The following is a 20,000-nucleotide window of genomic DNA, read 5'->3' on the forward strand; positions in this document are numbered from 1 at the left end:
GAGGAGGGTTTTCCTTCACAGCTTTTGCTGGAGTCTGCTCCTTCAGGCACATCATTTCTGAATTACTAGTTACTAGAGCAACAATATGGAAAGAAAACGGCCCTGGCTGGTTTTTGAATGAAAGTAGCTATGAAGTTCTGAATATAAAATGCTTGAGACAACTTACACAGGTTCAAGTCTTTGGGATTCACAGCTGCTTTTGCTTTTCCCCCATTGGAAGAAGGATCTCACCTACCATACCTTTCCTGTACAGGCAAGAAATGAGGAATTGAAATCTCCCTTTTACCTCAACAGAATTCCCTAAAGGAAAGAATTATATATGCACAAATGCACATGCACAGATACATATATGTATATATTTGAATTCTCAATACACTTTTCAATAGGCAGCTTGCCATTTAGTATAGAGCTCCTGGACAGCTGCAATAGATGCCTCATTAGAAGTAGAAAGTGCAAAATTAGTAACCTGGATGCAAATCAAAAGCTCTACACTGTTAGCAATTAGGGTTTCCTATGGTCTATGTACTTTACCCACTCTCATTAAGGTTTGCTGTCAGGAAGACAATTTGCACAATAGGATCCATTGCACAGCAGAGAATTGATTCTTCTATTTGTGCCTTTATAAAAAGTTGCATGCTAAGGAAAAGCAACATAAACTACCCTGTAGACTGTGAATTGAGTAAATGGAAGTAGAACTTGTTTCCTGGACTGTTGATGTACAAAAATCCAGGGCTGCTGCTCTTTCCTATCAACACTTGTATACTGCTTTAGCTCTTCCCTGGCAGTTGCTTAACACCATCCTTCCCTTGTGCAGTAAAAAGGCTTTATTTGAAATGCTGAAGATTCCTCTTAAATCAAGCTTTATTTGAAACGAGTGATTAATATAAACAGGAGAGCAGAGTACAGTTCTGAAGGTTTCTTCACTCTGCAGTCCCTAAACTTACCTGTTTATTACTTTGAAGTCTTTTGAACCACTCGACTGAAATCAATGAATAAACAGACCTTTATTATTTAATTTGCAAATATTCAAATCCAAGACTTATATACATGACTTTTATATCCAAGACTTTTATATACATGAAAAATATCTTTAATAGTTAAAAAAGTTTTAAGAAATCAAGACAAATACAGCAATGTTATAGCAGCAGGTATTTCTATGGTTTCAGGTGGAACAAGAATTTGGATCTGCTACAATGCAAGTATTAAACCAACATCTGCTCTTGATGTCTCAAAACTAGAACTTTCAAATAATATAAAAGCTTAAGTTAGCATAAGCACCTTAACACCTACATCCTAAAACACCAAGGTCTTGAGTTTGGAACTGAGTCCTTTGGCAAGATAAAAGACAGTCAAAACACTATTCCAGCATCTAGATAAATCTGCAGGCTCAGCTCCTCCTCTCCTGCTCCAAAGTAGAAGTGTACTTCCAGTGGCTCATCCAGGCCCTTCCTTTCCCCCTCAGGGCCAGCAGGTAAGTTCAGTGAAGAGAGGCAAGGAGTGACTGGCTGCAGTGCCCCCAGAGGCTGAGTGCCTGGTTCTGAGGGTTACAGGACAGGCTTTTCATGGACCCAGAGCTATCACTGATAGCACACTGACCAGTAGTCAAGTATTCCCCCAATTGGCCCATTGGACATACCCCCAGTGCTGCAGACTGCAGGGAGTCAGTACATAAGCACTCTAAGAGCAGCTGTTTCAATGCATCTTTCACTACAGTTGGTGCTTTCTGGTTTTCATGTTTGTTTTAGCATGTTTTTCCTTCTAGCCCCTTAGAAAGCTGTTGTTGGGACTACTCAAACAGTGCCAACAACACTAGTCACAGTACCTGCCCTGCTGGAATGAGATGCTTTTTCACATTTACAGGATACATTTGTCCAAGTTAAGGTTGGCACAGCGATGCTGTGATATTCTGTATCTAGGAATATACAATACTGAAACTGGGGGATTTCCAGGTGCTAGAATATAGAAACAGTACATGTATTACCAGGCACAAATATTTTCTACAACTTCCTTTTAAAGTGTTTCACTCCAGCAAGTGCTCTAGACCAGTTTTCATATATTTCTGCATCAGGACCTGAGCAGGAAACATTTCAGACGCTCATCAGTCTTCAGGACAATGTTTTAACTTGCTCAAGGGGCAAGGCAGGGTGTGATCTGTCCCATTTCCCACTTGGGCTTAAAAGAGAAATTACCTTTGGAGAAAAACCATATCAGAATATTGAGGCAGCCTCATGTTCATTGTCAAGTATTTAACATCCTTCTAGAGCACATGTTTAGAAGCTTTGTAAACTGTGTACCCTCCTCTCTTTCAGCAGGTCATGGAAACCAGATCCCTCTATAAAAGCAAAAATAAGTTCACATGGAGCTTGCATTCTACTGCTCTTTGTAACAGTGAATCCAAGGACAGGGTCCAGTATCAGAAGGTAGGAAATTCCATCATGTTATAGACAATGTTTCTTACGAAGACATCAGGTGTGATGTGAATTCCAAGTTTCAGGTATTGCAGAAGATACCAAAACACATCCAGTCTATGTCACTTGGGACTCAGAGATGTTTTCAGATGATTGTCTCTTTGTCCACGTTACATGAGAAAACAGCTAGGATCCTCATTTTGCTGCAGCAAGAAAACATGAAGACATTAGCCTAATTAGCACATGTACAAACTTCTTATTTCTTGCTGGTTACCTACTTGATCCTCATATAGCCATGGAGGGGTTTTAGTGTTCTGTAGATTTAGTTACTTAATAAAGCAAAGCAGATTCTCAAGAGAGGCAGTACATGAACTGTACTAGATGGTTTGTGGGTGGGGAGAAAGACTACAAACTTGTAAGAATTTGAGGCCATGCAATACATGAGTCTGTGCCTTCCTTCATGAAAGGCTGTCAAGCTCACTGCCTCAGTTCCCAAGCATCAGAACTTCACTGGCATGCAGATTCATGCTGCCCTAGTTAGGATGGTAAAAGCAGAAGCAAAAAGTAATGAAACCCTGCCTTCCTTTAAGCACAGCATTCTTCTCATCATTTCACTGCATGCAAGAAGTTAACTGTTGTTTACTAAGCTGCCACTTCAGTACCACCAATGCAGCAGAAGCACACAGGTACTAATGTCAAAAAAGTTTAACAGGAATTCAGCAGACAGGAAAGACATTAACATTTGATTGGAAGTATTAGATTTGATTCTTACCATAAATGTCACACAACTGTATTGTAAAAGTTGCTGATAAAACAGATTAGAGGTGTAAGGAAAAAAGTTACTTTTGCTTTCCATCACTGAATACCAAACAAGCCATGTCAGTGAACTCAAAAAAACTCAGCTTTTAAAATAAAAAGCAGCCACCTTGGAGGAGAGGCACTACTCTGAATATGAAAAGAAGCTTGTTTTGATAAGTCTCTTCATGAGCCTAAAGCTTCCTTCAACCATTTTAGTGTGTGCTGTGCATTAAGAGCCTAAAGGGCAGAACAGCATTATAGAGCCTCTCTCAATAGCCTCATTAACAGGGTATCACCATCTTCAGTGAGAGACTAAAAATATTACAAGAACGTGCATGCAAGTCAGGAGACTGATAAACATCCTTTAAGCCACATGGTATTGTAGTAACATATTTACACAAATTTTCTGTTTGAAAGGACAAGAAAAAAAACCAAGCAGCAGGCAGTAACTGCTTGTTCTTGGGAACATTTTCTTCAGAAAGACAGCAGGAAGGTGTTTTTGAGTTAGTTTTCAGACAGATATATTATGAAAATATTTAGAAAATGGTAGTGGGAGCTTTAAGAGTTATTGCACTAAGATGCAAGTCCTCCTTTTAACTGTGTAGGATCACTTTTAGGAAGAGCTGTGGTAGCTTAACGTGTGTCAGCAGGAGGGAGGTTTTAGCTGGGCACAACCTTGCACTTCAGGGCTTGAAGTCTGTACTAGCAAAGGGGACATGGTGCTATTTCAGGTCAAGACATAAACCAATTTGGGTCAAGAACAGTTATAATTGTTCAGTTATAACCAATTTAAAGCCTTCATATTAGTTGTTTTAGACAACTTCAGCAATTAAAGATAGCTCACTACCAGTATATCCACGTGCAGTAAGAGCATCCAACCTGTATCAGTGCAGACTTGTAATATGGTTAGTCAAGAGCCATTTGAAGGGGCTGTGGAGTCTTGCACAGGGCATTACAACATGTAAGTTTGTAGCCAGGGTTTGTAAGTATATTCAACTTAAATTCACACTGAAGTTATCTTAAGAGCAAGACAGGGACACTGGAGTGTCAGATAAGTCACTTCATCCCACAAAAATAGTGTTTGCATTCTGTTTGTGGGATAACAGCTTCCAAGTTAATACATAGTCAGACATTTAGATGAAATAGACATTAAAGGTTGTACCTTTCAGTGTGTCAGTAATAAGATATTAAATATCTTAATGCATACTCAGCCAGAGAATAAGCAAAGCATCAACTGCATTTCTGATGCAAAGCCATGCAAGCTACATCCTATGTGGGACAAGAGACTGCAGCACCACTAATGAAGCAAGTTTTCTATGAGATGACAAGCATGATTCTCACCATCTCACCTGCTTAAGGATGCTCACAGGAACCACTATCATGAAACCAAACAACATTTCTTTTTTCTTCTTCTTTTGGTCTGACATCAAGAAAAACATTAATAGTTGAAGGATATGAATAGTACTTGAAGAAGTATTTTGATTTAGTATGGAAAAGAAGTGGCCATTGAGTGACTCTGCTGATGGCATGCATTTAAACTTAAGGCAGCTTACCTGAGATGCAAACTCCACTTCACTTCCAGTTATTTCTTCATAATCATCATCTTGCTCACTGCTTTCTTCTCCGGGTACAAACATTATCTTCCTCTCTGCAAGTTCCTAGAATACAATTGAATTGCCACCAAGGATCCTCACGGATTAAGCACAAACAAATTTAGTATTAGGACAGTAGAAGCTGTTTACTATTTCACTTACCTCACCATCACCTGTGATAAGTGTAACATCAATACTATCCCCAGTTCCCCAAGACCTCTGAGACTTCCAGACCAGATCACGTGGACCTGGGCTTACACCAGCAGCTGCACCCCAGATCTGCAATAGATTTAGAGTGAGCTTCTGAAGAATCTTTGTAGTTAGAGTAGGATTCAGTCTAATACACATAACTATCAAGCACTGCAATACCAAAGATGTCCAGTAACAGAAACTGAATCACTGTGATCCCTGGCAAGTTAGTTCTTTTCAGGAATACCAAGAATAATGGTAAAGTATTTTTAACTGAAAACTGTAAAACACTTAGTGCAGAAAGGCTGTTAACAGCTTCTACCTGATGTAGAGGTAGCCCTGCTTGGCATGTGTAACATTTGAGTCACAGAGCCAAGTCATAGTCACAGACATGCTTGGGGCAGCAACTTGTGTGTACAAGAGCCTCTCTCCTGGTCACTCACAGATCTCTTGAGCAAGCTCCTACACAGTTTGGAGTAGCAAGTGTAGAGTTTGGCTCTTTATTGCTATCTAAATGTACTTAAGAGTACGATTTTAGTGGTAATGTTTAGCTTAGTACAATACTATACTTAGGGAACCCTAAGAATAAACTATAATACAATGATTCTGTTCACAGTTAGAGCACATTCCAATCTGGGATGATCCAGGTTTCATCCCAGCTTTAAAGAACATTTAATTGGCATTTCAGATCAAGTTGCTGCAAGGATTTTCCCCCATCTTCCTCACTACATAAAATAAGAACTTCAGTCCTTCAGGCACTTGCAGTATCAGTTTAGTTTTCCATATTACAGGAATCTCAATTGACATCTAACACAGGAACAGAGATCTGAGAAAGTTTGGTAAAACCACTACCTACTGTAACTACTTGGCCTGCCTGAAGAGTGAACTGTGAAGGAAACTTGTAAGTAACATCTGACACACTTCCAATATGTCGTCTCAGCACCCATCCATGCAGTGGTTGATCCTGTGGGACAAGAAATTTCACTCAGCATTGCAGACCAACACCATGTGATGCAAATGCAAGGTTCTTTCCAGACTCATGGGTCAGTTTTAATCCCACTCCTGTAGCATACAAGAATGTGACCAATTTTGAGGAAGCAGTCAAGTTTCCATTAAAGTCTCCCTATGTTTTCTCCTTGTATTTTAGGATTCTCCTTAGTCCCATAAGTTAGGCCACACCTATTCTTGCCTTCCATTGAAGGGGGATCGTGATGCTTTTTACCAGGGAGATTCTGATAAATGAAGTTTATCAAAACCGTGCCCACCTACCCAGCTCGAGCCATATAAAATACATAGTGGCCTGTGAAGTTTTAAGGCATCTCAGGCTGAAGGGGCTAGACTACAAGCCACATGTTTTGAAGCCCTGATGATTAATTCTAATAGTTCTGGCTTTGCAAACTAAACTAGTCAAAGAACTACCTAATTGGTCAGATAAACCCTCCACATGGATTAGATAGCACCATCTCTATCTTTTATCTTTATCTTTAAGCAATAAGAAGCTGTCATGATCCAATTTACTAAGCACCCTATTTAGTTCATCAAGGATAAGTAGTACTTCTGATAGTGCTAGCCTGAATCTGATGACAAACAGCTGAAAGTGTTAGATTTCTGCATAATAGAACTCATTGCACCTCCACCTAAAAGCACCTCCCAGACAGCCCTGTGAACAGAACACCTGCAGTACCAAAGAATTCAGTCTCTAGTCTGTCACTAAGCTACAAGTCATTCACAAACAGTCATACTTTGCAATGAAGGCCATGTAAGCAAAAGTACCTCGTCAGAGTTGTTTTTAAGCCTGACAAATTTCCCATCTGCATCGATCTCTTCAATGGATACATTTCCAGAAGCTGAGGCATGCTGAACAGTCTTAAATGCAGCAGCACACTCTCTCTTTTTGGATTCTTTCACTTTCCTTTTCTTCCCATGCAGAAACCTCCGTCCTTTACTTGTTGTTGGAGTTGCCACGCTGCGTGAAGATGGAGTGGGTGACAGCCTTAGCCTAGAGGAGAGTCAGATAACATTCACTTGACTGACATGCTTGATGTCTTCTCAATCCTATCCTCCCACTATAACCAAGCCTAACAGCTTCCTCTATCCAAGCTTTCCATGAGGTCTTGAATATAAGATTTTATTTTTATTGGCAAGAGTAGCTAAGGCTTGTTAAGTCTGGAAGACAGCCCCAACCCTGAAGTCCAGAGCAAGCTTATATTGATAAGAAAAGAATCCCAACTGCAGTAAGTATTCCTTTAATGTCTCTACAGACACAGTCTTCAGTAAAAGTAATTTTAAGGTTTTGACCCTTCTTATTGAGAGTTCATGTTCTCACCAGGCAAGTGAGATATCATGTCTGGATAGATGGGAGTTGATACAGTTCCTCAGTTTCATTCATGGAACTTGAGCACTGTCTTTGATATATCTTTAAGATGTAGCACAAAACTTTGAGAAAGTGGAGGAATGTCTAACAGACCTTTGAATTTTATCAGTTGGGTTTATCAAGCTACTTCATCTTACTACACCATGTGTTAGATGTGGGATGTATATACCATCTACCAAAGATTATGCTGCATTAAGTTACTAAGTTACTGCACTAATGACATACTTAATGTTTGTGTCTTATCTCCTCCACGTTCTGAAGGTGTACAGTTAGTGTAGATGTCCTGAATGAAGCAAGTCCTCATATGAAGATGTTGTCATAGCCTACCTCTGTTCCTCTCCTTCCAGCATCTTTCTGTAGGCATTTATTTCCAAATCCAGAGCCAGTTTCACATCTAAGAGATGCTCATATTCTTCCAGCTGTTCTTGTGCCTGCCTCTGAGCTTGTGCCATTTCTTCCTCCTTTTCAGCCATACGCCTTCGATGGAGATCACGATCATAATCCAGCAAGTCCTGTAGCTCCTTTATTTTGCTCTCCAAAGCAACATTCTAAAATGAACAGAATGGAAAAAAACCCCTCACAACTAAGGATTAGAGAGAAGGGGCCAATATTTTCGATTGAATCTCTAAATTAAAATAATTCTAAGGTTATAGAAATAAAGACAGCACCTGGCTTTGATACTGATTAACTTGAGATACCAGAGTATCAATTCTCTTCTTTGTTTCCAGCAGCTCCTCCCGAGCAGCACTGGCAGACTCACTATTTCTTCTTGCAGTTAGCTGGGCATTCTCCATCTGCAGATAAGTCACTGTTAGTAATGAGTTGCATATTACCAAATATTTTAAATACAGAAGGAAACCCAAGTAATTTTCACCTGTTACATCTGGAAATAGTTATGTTTTACTTAAGTGTGCAGATGCAAATGAAGTCCAGCTCAAAGTTTTTCACTGCTTTCCAAGGAGGTTTACACAAGTTTGACATTTATGTCAGAAGAAGTCAGCAATATTCAGGTAGTGAAAATGGCTGGATTATGATATTTCAGTTAGAGATGCATGAGGTCTTTGTATAGATATTAAGTAAATTAATTCTCCAGAAGAACAATGGAGAATATATTTAGAAGCTGCTTGTCAGAGCATAGGGTTGCAGGACATTGGGTGTGCCTATCAAACTATTATTGCTCTTCCCCCAAAGGTCTGTTACTAAAAAGTTCCTGCATCATCATAAGCAGCATTGAATTGCTCTACAAATAGCTCAATCTTGAGATTTTCCAAGAAAGGATAAAGTGCTCCTACAAGAGGCACTCAGAATTTCCAGCCAAAACAGAAACAGAAGCATCCAAAGGAATTCACTGAATTGGCACATAAGTTAGAACGTAGAAAAAGTTAGGCTTTATTCAAGACTGAAATCGCTTAATACAAACATAACACACCTTGGTCCCAAATTTGTCGGAAGTCTCAAATATAATCAGCTATTCCTAATCACTCCCCAAAGGGACAGTACTTATGCTTGAACCAGTTTTGTTTGGGACCAAAAGTCTGCAGAAATCCTACCGTCTAATTTGACACCGCTTTGAAATTCCATAACTTATGCCAAGAAGCTCCATGCTGAACGCAAGGGATCCATCGGATAAGCCGTTTATGCTAGCATGTCTTTAATTGTGTCAAGGTGCAGAGAACTTCAGCTTTGTTTTACTATCATCTTTCACAAACTCACCTTTGCACTGAATGTTCGCTCCAGCTCCTCTTTGTATCCTTGAATTTGTTCTTCATGTTGTTTTCTGATCCCCTGCAGAGCTTCTGAGAGCTTACTCTCAAATTCTCTCTGACGGCCAGATTCTACTTCTGCTACCCTGCTCTCATGGACTCTTTTTGTCTCCTTGAGCTTCTAGGAGGAGAAGAAATTTTGCAGAGAATAAACAAGCCAATACAGTTTGAGACTCAAAGTGTACCAGCTTCACGAGTCCTTCACTACTGAAGCACATTTCTCATTGAGTACACAGTAATTCATCTTGATTCCTATCTTAGATGTTCATCCATTAGGTCTGGCATGCCCACCTTGCTAGCTGCCTCACTATTGTTTTGCCATCTCACTGCCAACATTGCTCAAACTATTAAAAGTAGTAATTCATATTTAATTGTAAGACTTAATTCTTTACACTAGATAGATTGCTTTTTTTACTTTGAACACATGCAGATACACTTCAATTTCTTCAAGCACTGTTACTTCACCTATTCTTGTTTTATTCAAAAAGTCATAGCAGTTGGTTAGAGAATTGAGAATTCTATCACTTAAACTACTGGAAACTGGTTTACATTCACATGTTTCTTAGTTCTATGTACTGACTTCTCTCACAAAAGGTTACCAGACACCTTTAAGAAGTGTTAAGGAAGTTGGGAACACAAGTTGCTTATTAAAGCAGATTTAATTTTTTCGCTTATTTCAGGCTTCAAGGAAACATCTGGAATAATTTAACAGTAACTGTGATATAGGCACTTTCACTTACACAAAATAGTATACTGGGATTGTAGTTCAGAAGAGCAGCCTGAGAAAATTCTCTCATATTCCAGATATCTATTGGTACTATCCCAGTTAACATGAGGTTGTGTACTTCCTTGAAGTCTTCCTAGTTAGGTGGATTCAATTAGGTGATGGGCTGCCATAGGTTGGCTCAGCTAGTTACCTTTTTAAGCATTAAGCCCATCTTAACCTTACTTTTAAGTGCATCCATGGATACCTAAAAAAATCGCCGGTTTATAAGCTAAAACGTACATCTTCATGAAGGCGCTTCTGGAACGTCATTTCTTCCTGCAAAGTTTTCATATTATTTTCTAGGTCCACCCTCCTCAACATTTCACTGTGGAGATGCTTTGTAGTATCTTCCAGTGACAGATTCAGCTAGAAAGGACAGACAACAGGGTTATCAAAATTAAGAGGTCACGTTTTCAAATTAAGGCAGCCAATTTGTTACAGATCATTCAACTTCACTCCCACAGCAACCAAAACACGACACTTGAGTGAAGTGGGTTATTCTGTTTAAGTTCTTATTTCAGTGGGATCCAGAATATTACCAACAGATAGAATCCTATTTAATTTTTATGTAGACCAGATTTCCCACAAGGCAAATGCAGAGCAGCCCTTAATGCCACCAGCTAACTTTGACTCCTCAAAGTAGATTTCTGATCAACTGTATCATCCATATAAATTCCTCCCCTTTTACAACAGCAAATATTTAGAACTTCTTCCTAACTCATGATATAATTTCTTTGACACTTACAGGAGTAAAATCCTCCAGTTATAGCCTACCTACATTGACACACTATTATACACTTCCAGTGTTGGAGTATGTTGCTTCAATGATAGTGTTGTTTGTTTTGTTAGGTTTTTTAAAGTTTTCATCCTTACAAATTTGAAATGAGCTTATTCAATGAACACATTAAAGCATGAAGATACAAAAGCTATACTCTTATAAGTGCATTGAAAGAGTTCATTTTAGTAGCACAAAAGCCTACCAAAAAAAAGTGGTCAGAACTTATTCTACCTAGATTTTAAGCATAGGGAAGCAGGGTTCCTCAAGGGCTCCCTTCCTTGACACGTTACAGAATTCTACAGGGATTATAGCAGTACTACAAATTTCAACTTGTTTTGACCTTAGAACAAGAAACATTACATACTGTGGTCATAGAATTAAAGGTACATGCAACAGGTGGAAGTTTTAAGGAACCAACTATCAGTACCTATTGCTTTCAGCAAGATTGTGGAAATCTTTTTGCCTACCCTTCACTGCCATAGTTAGTGGGCTTTCCCTGCTTTTAGACATCAATAAGTAACAGGGGAAAAACAAGCGAAAACTGCAGGAATAGCAGCAAAGTTTAAATTCCAAGAGCAAGTCTTACTGTGAGTACTTCATCCTTTAATTCACGGAGCTCACTCTCCAAAGTGCGGTTCTCGCTCAGGGCTGTGGCTAAGTCAGCTTCCTTCGCGATCAGCTGCGCATCGAGGTCTCTCAGACGAGCCTGGGCCACGCTCAAATCACTTTCTTTTTTGGAATTCCTGCAAGTGAAAGTTTTATACTGGTAAGTTGCAGCTGGCGAGGAAGGGTTTCATTTCAATGTGTTTCAATGTGTTTGCCTTCAGAGGGGTCTGGTGAAACAGAGGGGAGGTTAACCACGCTCACGGTGAGAGCACAGGGTGAGCTGTAAAACAAACCGGACAGGCCCCTCGGACAAGCATCATTTGTTTAACCGATAAGATTCCTGACCCATTTTCCAGCTCGTTCTTTGCGAATCCTATGCGGAAGCCAGCTATTTTCCATGGCATTCCCAACGGGAAAGGGAAGGGACAGCACAGGCCCCAGCTCCACAGGGAGGGATGGTCACACTCCGTGACGAGCCTTCACGGACACCCCCCCGCAGCAAGGGCCGCCCCCAGCCCGCCGGGAAGGCGCCTCACGGCACGGGGGGCTCCGACCCCGCACGGCCCTGGCCGGGGAGACCCTCAGAGGCTGAGGCGGCCGGGCCGGTCACACACGGGGCGAAGCGCCTCCTCCTCGGCGGGCTGTGGCTGCCGGGGGTGCCGCTCCTCCTCCCCGCAGCACAGAGGGAGCTTTGTCCCCCGGAGGCCGCCGGCCAGCCCTGGGAGCTGCCCCGCTGGAGCTTTGCCTCCTGCAGCCCCTCAGCGAGGCCCGACAGCCGCCCTCCCTCACAGCACCCCCGCAAGGGCCTGCCCTCCCTCGGGAAGGGACACGCACTCCTCCCTCCACTGTGGAGATGCAGGGGAAGAGCAGCTTTGCCTTGGGAAGAGGCATCTCCAGCCCAACGCCCAGGCACTGCACCTCGGGTACCGCCTGCACGGCCAACACGGTTACGTGTCCAGTTTTACTTGGCACTACAGCACAGAAGTGCTGGGCCCACAGCGAGTTCCTGTCAAAGAACACAGTGATAACTTCCCACACTACTCCAACTTTTAAAATCCTTTGCAGTTGCCCTGCCCACTGTCCAGAGTCTTGAGTTCCTGCTCAAAACTCAGACTTGAGCTTGCAAAGAGTAAAGGTCTTAATCTGTTTTGGTAAAATCTCCTTCTGCCAAGTGGCAAAGTTGTGTTAGTTCATACAATGAGTTTTCCAGTGGATAACAGAGCAGAGTTGGAGAGAGTCCAAAGCAATTCTGCAGGATTGATCAGCTCTAGAAAGCCTGGATTGCAAGGAAAGATTGGAAAAAACTTAGGGTTGTTTAGTCTAGAGAACAGAAAAGTGACAGGAGACAGAACAGCCTTTACATACATGAAGGGAATCTATTTTCCACATCTGTTGTAGAAAAGACAGGAAGCTGCAGGCTTAAATTGCAGGGAGGAATATTCAGGTTAGATGTTAGGGGGAAGAAACTAACAGTAGTTCAACATGGAAGCATATTGCTTGGGGGGGACATTCTGGAATCTCCATCATCTGGAATTTAAAATAAGGGTTACACAAAATCTGCTAGAAGGGATGCAGGTATGGCTGCTTCCAACACAGGCCTGGGGCATCTGGTTACATCAGGTTCTTGTTCAAAGCCTTTTCTAGCCCTGCTCTACAGAGACCTTTGTTGATTGTGCTTTGCTAGCAGAGGTTATTTAGTCTTTACCCAGACTCTAGGAGGAAAGTAGCTCTACTAACTATGAAAAACAGATAATGTGCTATAGTTTTAGTATTTACAGGTTTCTTTCTTTTCTAGGTATTCACCTTCCTTTTAGGTCTCTCCACTACCTTCTTTTTGGGTCTCTCCTACCACTTACTGTATTATATATGATATTAAGCACTTCAGTAACACTACATAGTAATAATATTGACTATTTCATCCTACAATAATATAAATTTCATTCTGCAATCAAAGCGTTTGCAAAACTGAAATTCCATTACTATCTGTGTTTTAGCAGTCCACTTTCCCAGAGTAAGCCTCTGACAGCCAGGCTCAGGTTTCCTAGATTCTTTCCTTTTCAAAGAAACCTGGAATGAGTCATTTCATCTTTAAGAACAATAATTTAAAAAGAGTCTGACTTTGACAACAGCATTTATTACCCTTTTAAACCAAGTTTGGGGTTCTGAACACCACTTTACACCATCATGCAGAAAGCAGTGACAGTTACAGTACTCTGCACCATTCCATATACCAACCATTCTAGAACTAAGTGTGAGTTACTGACTATCAATTACAAGCAAAAACTTTGAGGCACTGCCAATCACATTCCCTGTAAGTCAGGATGTCATATATGCTTGAAGAATTTAAATAATTTTACCAGAATATTTCAGGTATGTGTGAAACAGACTCCGGTTTGTCAAGACCAGAGGACGTAAACAGCATGTACAGAATTCATTCTTATGGCCTCAGCTGCTACTCCACGTGTGTCAGTTCAGCAGTAAAATGCACATCTACACTCCCTGATGCAGAAAGGAACTGCTCTTGTCTCCCTCTGCTGTGTTACTGTAGTTGCTTTGACCTTCCTCAGGCTCTGAATTCAACCAACTGATATGGTTATCTACAACTCCTCCTCCCCAAACATCCTTGGCCTACTTCCAGTCACCACTGTAAGTAGTAAGAAAAAAACTGAAATGCATTAAGTCATCAAAAACTTTGAGTCTCTCAACTTGTGATTAGCCAGAGCCAATAGTTAATGCTGTTGGGAAATTATCTGGTGACATTCCATACCATAAGAGTTAAATAGCCACCAGGTTATTTAAAGGGTGTATATATTAAGGGCACGATACCCTCAAAGTTTGTTCCAAGTCATCTGAGACATTTGCAGTTAGGCAGCCCAGATACAACACACATTAATATTAGGACTTCAGTCTAGTCCTTTCAGAAACCAGTATGTACTGGATAGCATTTCCCATGGGCTGTAAATTTAACCACTTCTAAGACCTAGTTAAAGTAAAGAAAAAACAACAGTCTAGAGGATCACATACCTGCCAAGTCTAAAGCTTTATAAACAAAGCCAGAGTTATACAAACACAAAGCGCAGCAAAGTTTTAGAACAGGCATTACCCCTCTCCTCACTGTCCAGTCAAGTGGCTGGTTATTAGATTTATGAAACAGATCTGTGAGCCAAAACCCAGCATGATTGAGACAAGCCCAACAACAACTATGCAGATGAAAACAGCAGCTTAGAGTAAAAACACATTTTATTCCCAAGCAGAAGAGCTACTGAGCCTATAAGGGGGCAGTACTTGCTCCATACAGGCATTAAAAGAAGAAGCTAGTGCCTAAGGTTGCTATGATTATATGTTTATAACAAGATGTTGGAGGCTCGTGGACACCCAAATTATTACAAGTCTGTAGGTGATTTAGGGGTACAGTGGGTCATTAAAGTAACTAGCAGTGCTAATGTGCTGTATATATATCCATAAACGAAGCTTGTTGGGATGTGATTGCACTTACATTGGGCCACCCCTTTGTTCCAGGCTAGGCAAGACTAGACAACAAGATGATTCCACGCTCAGGATACACAGCTTACAAGAAAGTCCAGCTGAAACAGCAGGCAGCTTGTCCCAGTAGTATGTAAATCCAGACCCAAAAGCCACTAGGACAACTCCTATGAAGTACCAACCTGGACCAGGTAAGCTATACTGCTGCCAGGGCTGCCTTCTCTGGACAATGCCTGAGCAAAACAGCCCAAAAGAGATGTGCACTAACTCCATACAAACACTCCTTCCACTGCTCCCATAACTTTCTAGATACTTTCCAGCATCTTCAGCATTTGTAAACACAGGTGTGGTGCCAAACCCATACAGCTTTGCATTCATACCCTATAAGGGCACCCAGCAACCCAAATTTTGACAGAGCCCCATGCCCATCCCAGGTGCCATGCCACCCTATGGCACCACCAGAGGAGGCACTCCCAATGTGTCCCTACAGCTCACCTTCAGAACAGGAATCCAGATGTCTCCTAACCCAAGACACTCCGAGCCCAGAGAGCCTTTGGGGTGTCACCCCATACACCCAACATCCCTGTGCACTCCCCCCACAACACACAGCTCTCGCCAGCAGCATCCCCTTCCCCTCATCCCGCAGGAGCCCCAAAGGGCCGGCTCCCCGGGGTGTCCCCAAGCAGGGAGGCCTGCTCGGGGCCGGGGCACCGACCGGACGTGCAGCTGCCGGTGCTCCTCGCCGATCTTGCCCAGCTCCACCTGCAGCGTGGCCCGCTCGATGGCGATGTCGTCCAGCGCCCGGCGGGCGTCGGCCAGCTCCGCCTGGTAGTGCAGCCGCAGGCAGTCCAGCTCCCGGTCGGTGCCCGCCTCCTGCTCGCTCAGTCGCAGCTGCAGCGCCGAGTTGTCGGCCTCCAGCGCCCGCACCCGCTCGATGTAGGCGGCCAGGCGGTCATTGAGCTGCTGCAGCTCCTCCTTCTCCTGCAGCCGGCTCAGCCGCGCCGGGCTCACCCGCGTCTCCGCGGCGCGGCCGCTGCCGGCCGGCGTGGGGGGGAACTCCGTGGCCATGGCAGCTCCTGCCCGGGCCCCGCCGCCGCCGGGACCGCCCCGCGCAGGACACCCAGCGCCCGCCGCCGCCCCGGTATAAATAGCCGCCAAATAGCCGGCAGCTGCCGCCGGCCCGCCGAGAGGGTGGGCAGCTTAAAGGGCTCGGGCTGCGCCCCGCGGCCGCGGCGGCCCGGACGATCAGGATCTCCTGTATAAAACAGACTTTTTTTTTTTTTTTCGTCCTTCTCTTCCCTGCTTTATCTCTCACACGTGCCTTGCTGCATCTCATCAGTCCAATGGTGCTGCCCGGAGAGGGCGGAGGAAGGAAAAGCCTACCGCAGCCCAGGGTTCTCACAGACCTGTGCAAGCGGTCGGGGTGAAAACAAAATCGCAGGTTTAGGAAGATGCATGACAGCTGCAGTGATGCTCATACTCCAGCATGATGCTGCGTCAGTGCTCTGCCTGTTCTATCTGTTTTGTTTTTTCAAACTGTTCAGCTGATGAAAATAACATTTTTGTTCTGCTCCTGGTGATCATTTTTAGCTCTCCTGTCAGCCATCCCAGTGTGATAGAACAGAGGTGGAAGGAGGACCTGCGTGAAGACAACTGTGTGAAGTAGTCTGCAAAGCCTTACACTGATTACATTTTATGAAAATCAGCGTTCAGTACTGATTGCTTCAGCACTTCTTTAGTAGTGATATGTACAGTGATAGCTGTCAGTTTCCTCCAGTAGCTAATTAATTTATGCTTGTTCAGTTACATTTTGGAGAGCAGACGCTGTAGAGATCTCATTCAGTATGAGCACCAAAATCTCTGAACATTACTTTAACTGTTAATTATTGTGTTTGTTGTGGCAGTTACAAGAAATGTCACTTGAGAGCTTAACTTAGGTTAATGTTATTTCCTACACATAAAAATGACCTTGACATCCTCTCGGAGTTCTTTAAATGTAAAGATAGGTTTTATGAAAGTTGTAGGCATAAAATCAAGCTTCACTTTATAGGTGGTCAGGCAGGTAACATTGGAGACCAACATAGCTGGGCCCAAGGCTATAGCTGGGGATTTTAGAATAAGGTGATGTATACCCCTGGATACAAAGTTACAAAGGAGATAAGGACAAAGAAGGAGGTATGAATGCTCATCAGGGGTTATTCTTCAGATCATCTTTACACATATGTGTAAAAAACAAAACATAATTTCAAGATTCTAAAGCTACGTGCAGCACAGTAATGACGCACGGCCAGACTGAGCTCCTCTGGTTCTCGTCCTAGCAACACCACCAGGAAATTCTTTTCTGCAGAGTAGTTCCAGTGTTTTATTTTGATATAATGAGTACTTGTTTGTCCTTTATTGCCAATAAAAAGTTCAATTCAAGAAAAATAAAAACTATGATTTAAATCTGAACATGTAGCCCTAAGACCAAGATGTACATCTGAGGGTTTATTTCAGCTTTGAAACCTCAGTCCTCATCAAAGAATGTGATCGTTTGTTGTTGCCACACTTGATCGTTGCATGTTACTGGCCAGCTGTTCAAATACATTGTATGGTTTTGGAACAGATGTGGAACAAAGCAAGAAATCTGCTATTCTAAGAATATTTTCCTTGCCTGCCAAGGTTTTATAATAGTGCAAACAGAAACAGCTAAAAGAAATAGTTCAAAAATAGTCTGAGCTAGTTTTATCTTTTGGATTTTTTTACCTACTCTTCCTGTGTGAGAACAGAAGGTGGCAACTTAAGGAGAGCATAGTGGAAGTCTGTTGCTGACTCTCCTTTCTGATATTTTTTCTGACTCTTTCTTTCATAGTCTGTACTGCTTAGACCACAAGCATAGCTGCAGAATTCCTGCAGGGATAAGCCTCTGCCATCCTTTTCTACTGATTCAAGGATAAAGATATTAGGAATGTTTCAGGATTAAGAGATAGGGAGGGCATCAGGAAAAATTGTGGGAAAAGGTATATATCCTAGACTGAACACAGTAAAACCTATTCTACAAATAGTCCTTTTACAGGAAAATGGAGATATGGGAAATTTAAACAGTATTAGCAGGTGCCACAAAGTTGGAATTAAAAAAAAAGTGTGGATTTTTTCAAGTATCTTAATAAAGCCCTTGATCTTGAGTTGGTGAAATTAGGTGAAAAAAAAGAATACAGCAATGCAGTGATACAATAAATCCCATGAAAGAGTCAAGTGAACTTTTTGCTATCCTTTTCCTTTGGTATCTGCTAACTAATTCCAGGCACGTGTAAGCAGTGTGTCCCTATTGCTCCCAAAGTGTTGTCAGGGCTCTGGGTGGACTAACACACCCTTATGACCTTGACCAGCTTCAGCTGGGGCTTCTGCCCACGCTGCTTCCTGTGGGTGCTGGAGCTCCATTTAAGCTCTGGCCTGGCTCTCCTGTGGGTTTGCTGAGCTGTGGTCTCTGGTACTCCGTGGACTGTTTTCTTTTTCTGTCTTGATTTTGTTCCTGCCTGGTTACTGCAACTTTGCCTGGACTCTGCACACTCTGTCATCTCTAGCTCCCTGTGCTTTTTGCCTAGAAGCAGTGGGACAGGCTGCAGCTTGTGTGGCCCCTGCCCTGCCAGCCTGGCTACCTGACTGGGTTCTCTGTCCACCAGAGAGAAGCTGGACCTTGCCACTCCTTGGGTGACAGTTTGTTAGAGCAATGACTGCTGAATACTTAGGTAAGGCCAAGTTTCTTGATACTAATATCTCTTTCTAGACTCTTCTGTGACTTAATGTAAAATGCTTGAATTCATATATACTTTTCAAGGGTTAAATGCAGTTGAGGCTCTGCATGGTAAGTGCAGAGTATTGACTATTGTGACAATATTGTGCTGACAAATATAGATGCAGAATTAGCATAAGCAACAAAAAATTTCATAGCATTTCAGTGCTTTTCTCTGGAAGTTGTTCTCTTCTGGAAGTCATGAGGGTCTTTTCCTACATACCCATTGGAACCAAAGCAAGGTATCACTGGACAGCCTTTATAACAGTTTAAGAAATTGGTATGTAAAGCAGTAATATTGTCTCAAATGATATTACTCTAAGACATTAGAATGTATCAATAAATACTTTGCTAAGCAATCTGTTTACAGACAGCTGTTAGTGACTTACACATGACCAGAGATAATGAAGACAAAAGGAGTTCTGTTGGCCTGATAATGGTTGCCATAGTACTACAGTAGGTATGGGGGCTCCATGAGAAAATTGGAGATTACCCCCTGGAAAGGTTAAAGGGCAGTTTCTGTGTCATTGGTGGTGGTACACAGAGATGGGAAAGCCTTTTGGAGAACATTTAACTGCACAGGTGATCCTCCTGTGTAGTATTCCAGCATATGGCCCTACTTGCCTTGTTAAATTAAGCAGTACAAGTCAGTTGTCTTATAGTGGGTTTTGCCTGTGTTGGAACAGCCTTTTATAAGTTGGCAACCAGGAAAGAAATGAATTTATTTGTGACCTTACCAGGTGCAAAAGTAAACAATAAATTGTGTTTGGTAAAACATGAAATGTAGAAAATACACGTGGTAACAGCATTTTGTAGGTGACACTGGACAAGGTTCTGGCTTAGGTTGTCCTGGTTTCCAGTTGCCAGTGACCAAATTCTCCTCTTGGGTACAAACACAGAGGAGCTGTTGCTATGCATAGTCTATATTGATACTGCTGTGACCAGCGTCTGGTTGCTGTCTGAAGATGCACCCTCTCTTCCAGCTTTATGTAGCACACATTCGTCTTCATAACCCACATTGGCTGTGTCACTGGTATCCCTCCCAATGATGTATCATGTATTTCTTCCAACCTTTTCTTTTTTTTAATTCCTTTATCCTGTTTGCTCCTTTCTTCTGTTCTCTTCTGTTTCTATATTGCTGTGCATCTTTGGATGCTCATGTAGTGACACATACAAGTCATCTTGTGAGACACAGGTCACCTACTTTGCTCTTGCTTTTCCCCAGTGAGGGCAGTAATTGTCCTGCTGACCTTTGTCTATTGCTCATGACTTGCAATATAATTGATTTCCTCAGATCCCCTGTTTATTCACCAAATGTTGCCTCTTTCACAAAGCACTCAATAATGTTTTATTTTTAACAATCCCACAAGTAAGGGCTGTCACAGAATGAGGAAAACAGATCATTGTCACTGTTGCATGAGAAGAAAATGCCAGACAAGTTCAGGAATTCAATATGGCATATCCACAGTCT

At 42.2% G+C, this 20,000-nt stretch overlaps 2 protein-coding genes across 6 annotated transcripts in view; one reads left to right on the forward strand and one right to left on the reverse strand.

The window, feature by feature from the left end:
• Window positions 1–985: 985 nt before the first annotated feature.
• Window positions 986–15,825, reverse strand: LOC113970184 (lamin-L(III)-like). Of its 4 annotated transcripts, XR_003535064.1 has the most exons (13): window positions 15,473–15,825; window positions 11,255–11,411; window positions 10,131–10,256; window positions 9,075–9,245; window positions 8,030–8,155; window positions 7,689–7,909; window positions 6,761–6,986; window positions 5,844–5,951; window positions 4,961–5,077; window positions 4,760–4,864; window positions 4,556–4,626; window positions 3,181–3,213; window positions 986–2,611 (listed from the first exon to the last, which is right to left on the reverse strand). XR_003535064.1 is itself a non-coding variant. In XM_027688817.1 (12 exons), the coding sequence occupies exons 1-11, from the start codon at window positions 15,823–15,825 to the stop codon at window positions 4,585–4,587; spliced, it is 1,752 nt and encodes a 583-aa protein (XP_027544618.1). In that variant the 3' UTR covers window positions 986–2,611; window positions 4,556–4,584. The 4 variants fall into 4 exon arrangements, 3 of the variants coding, with proteins under 3 accessions (XP_027544618.1, XP_027544620.1, XP_027544619.1); XM_027688817.1 differs by lacking the exon at window positions 3,181–3,213; XM_027688819.1 differs by lacking the exons at window positions 3,181–3,213; window positions 15,473–15,825 and adding an exon at window positions 11,620–11,880.
• A 2,585-nt stretch (window positions 15,826–18,410) lies between these two features.
• Window positions 18,411–20,000, forward strand: part of ADAMTSL3 (ADAMTS like 3) — a 180,268-nt gene continuing 178,678 nt past the window's right edge. For both annotated transcript variants that reach the window (XM_027688806.1, XM_027688812.1), the window contains exon 1: window positions 18,411–18,485. In XM_027688806.1, coding sequence (XP_027544607.1) covers window positions 18,467–18,485 — 19 coding nt within the window. In that variant the 5' untranslated portion in view covers window positions 18,411–18,466. The remainder of the gene's footprint in view (window positions 18,486–20,000) is intronic.

Source organism: Neopelma chrysocephalum, unplaced genomic scaffold (assembly GCF_003984885.1).
Source record: "Neopelma chrysocephalum unplaced genomic scaffold, ASM398488v2 Primary Assembly neopelma1_75, whole genome shotgun sequence".
In the NCBI taxonomy this organism is placed as follows: Eukaryota; Metazoa; Chordata; class Aves; order Passeriformes; family Pipridae; genus Neopelma; species Neopelma chrysocephalum.

Bases quoted from the DNA above. Each gene is read 5' to 3' on its own strand.
- LOC113970184 (XM_027688817.1), bottom strand. From the start codon at position 15,825: ATGGCCACGGAGTTCCCCCCCACGCCGGCCGGCAGCGGCCGCGCCGCG. The intron at 8,156-9,074 runs GTGAGTTTGTGA...ACTTATCTGCAG, and splicing joins AGCGAACATTCAGTGCAAAG to ATGGAGAATGCCCAGCTAAC. The intron at 4,627-4,759 runs GTAAGCTGCCTT...TCTTGATGTCAG, and splicing joins AAGTGGAGTTTGCATCTCAG to ACCAAAAGAAGAAGAAAAAA.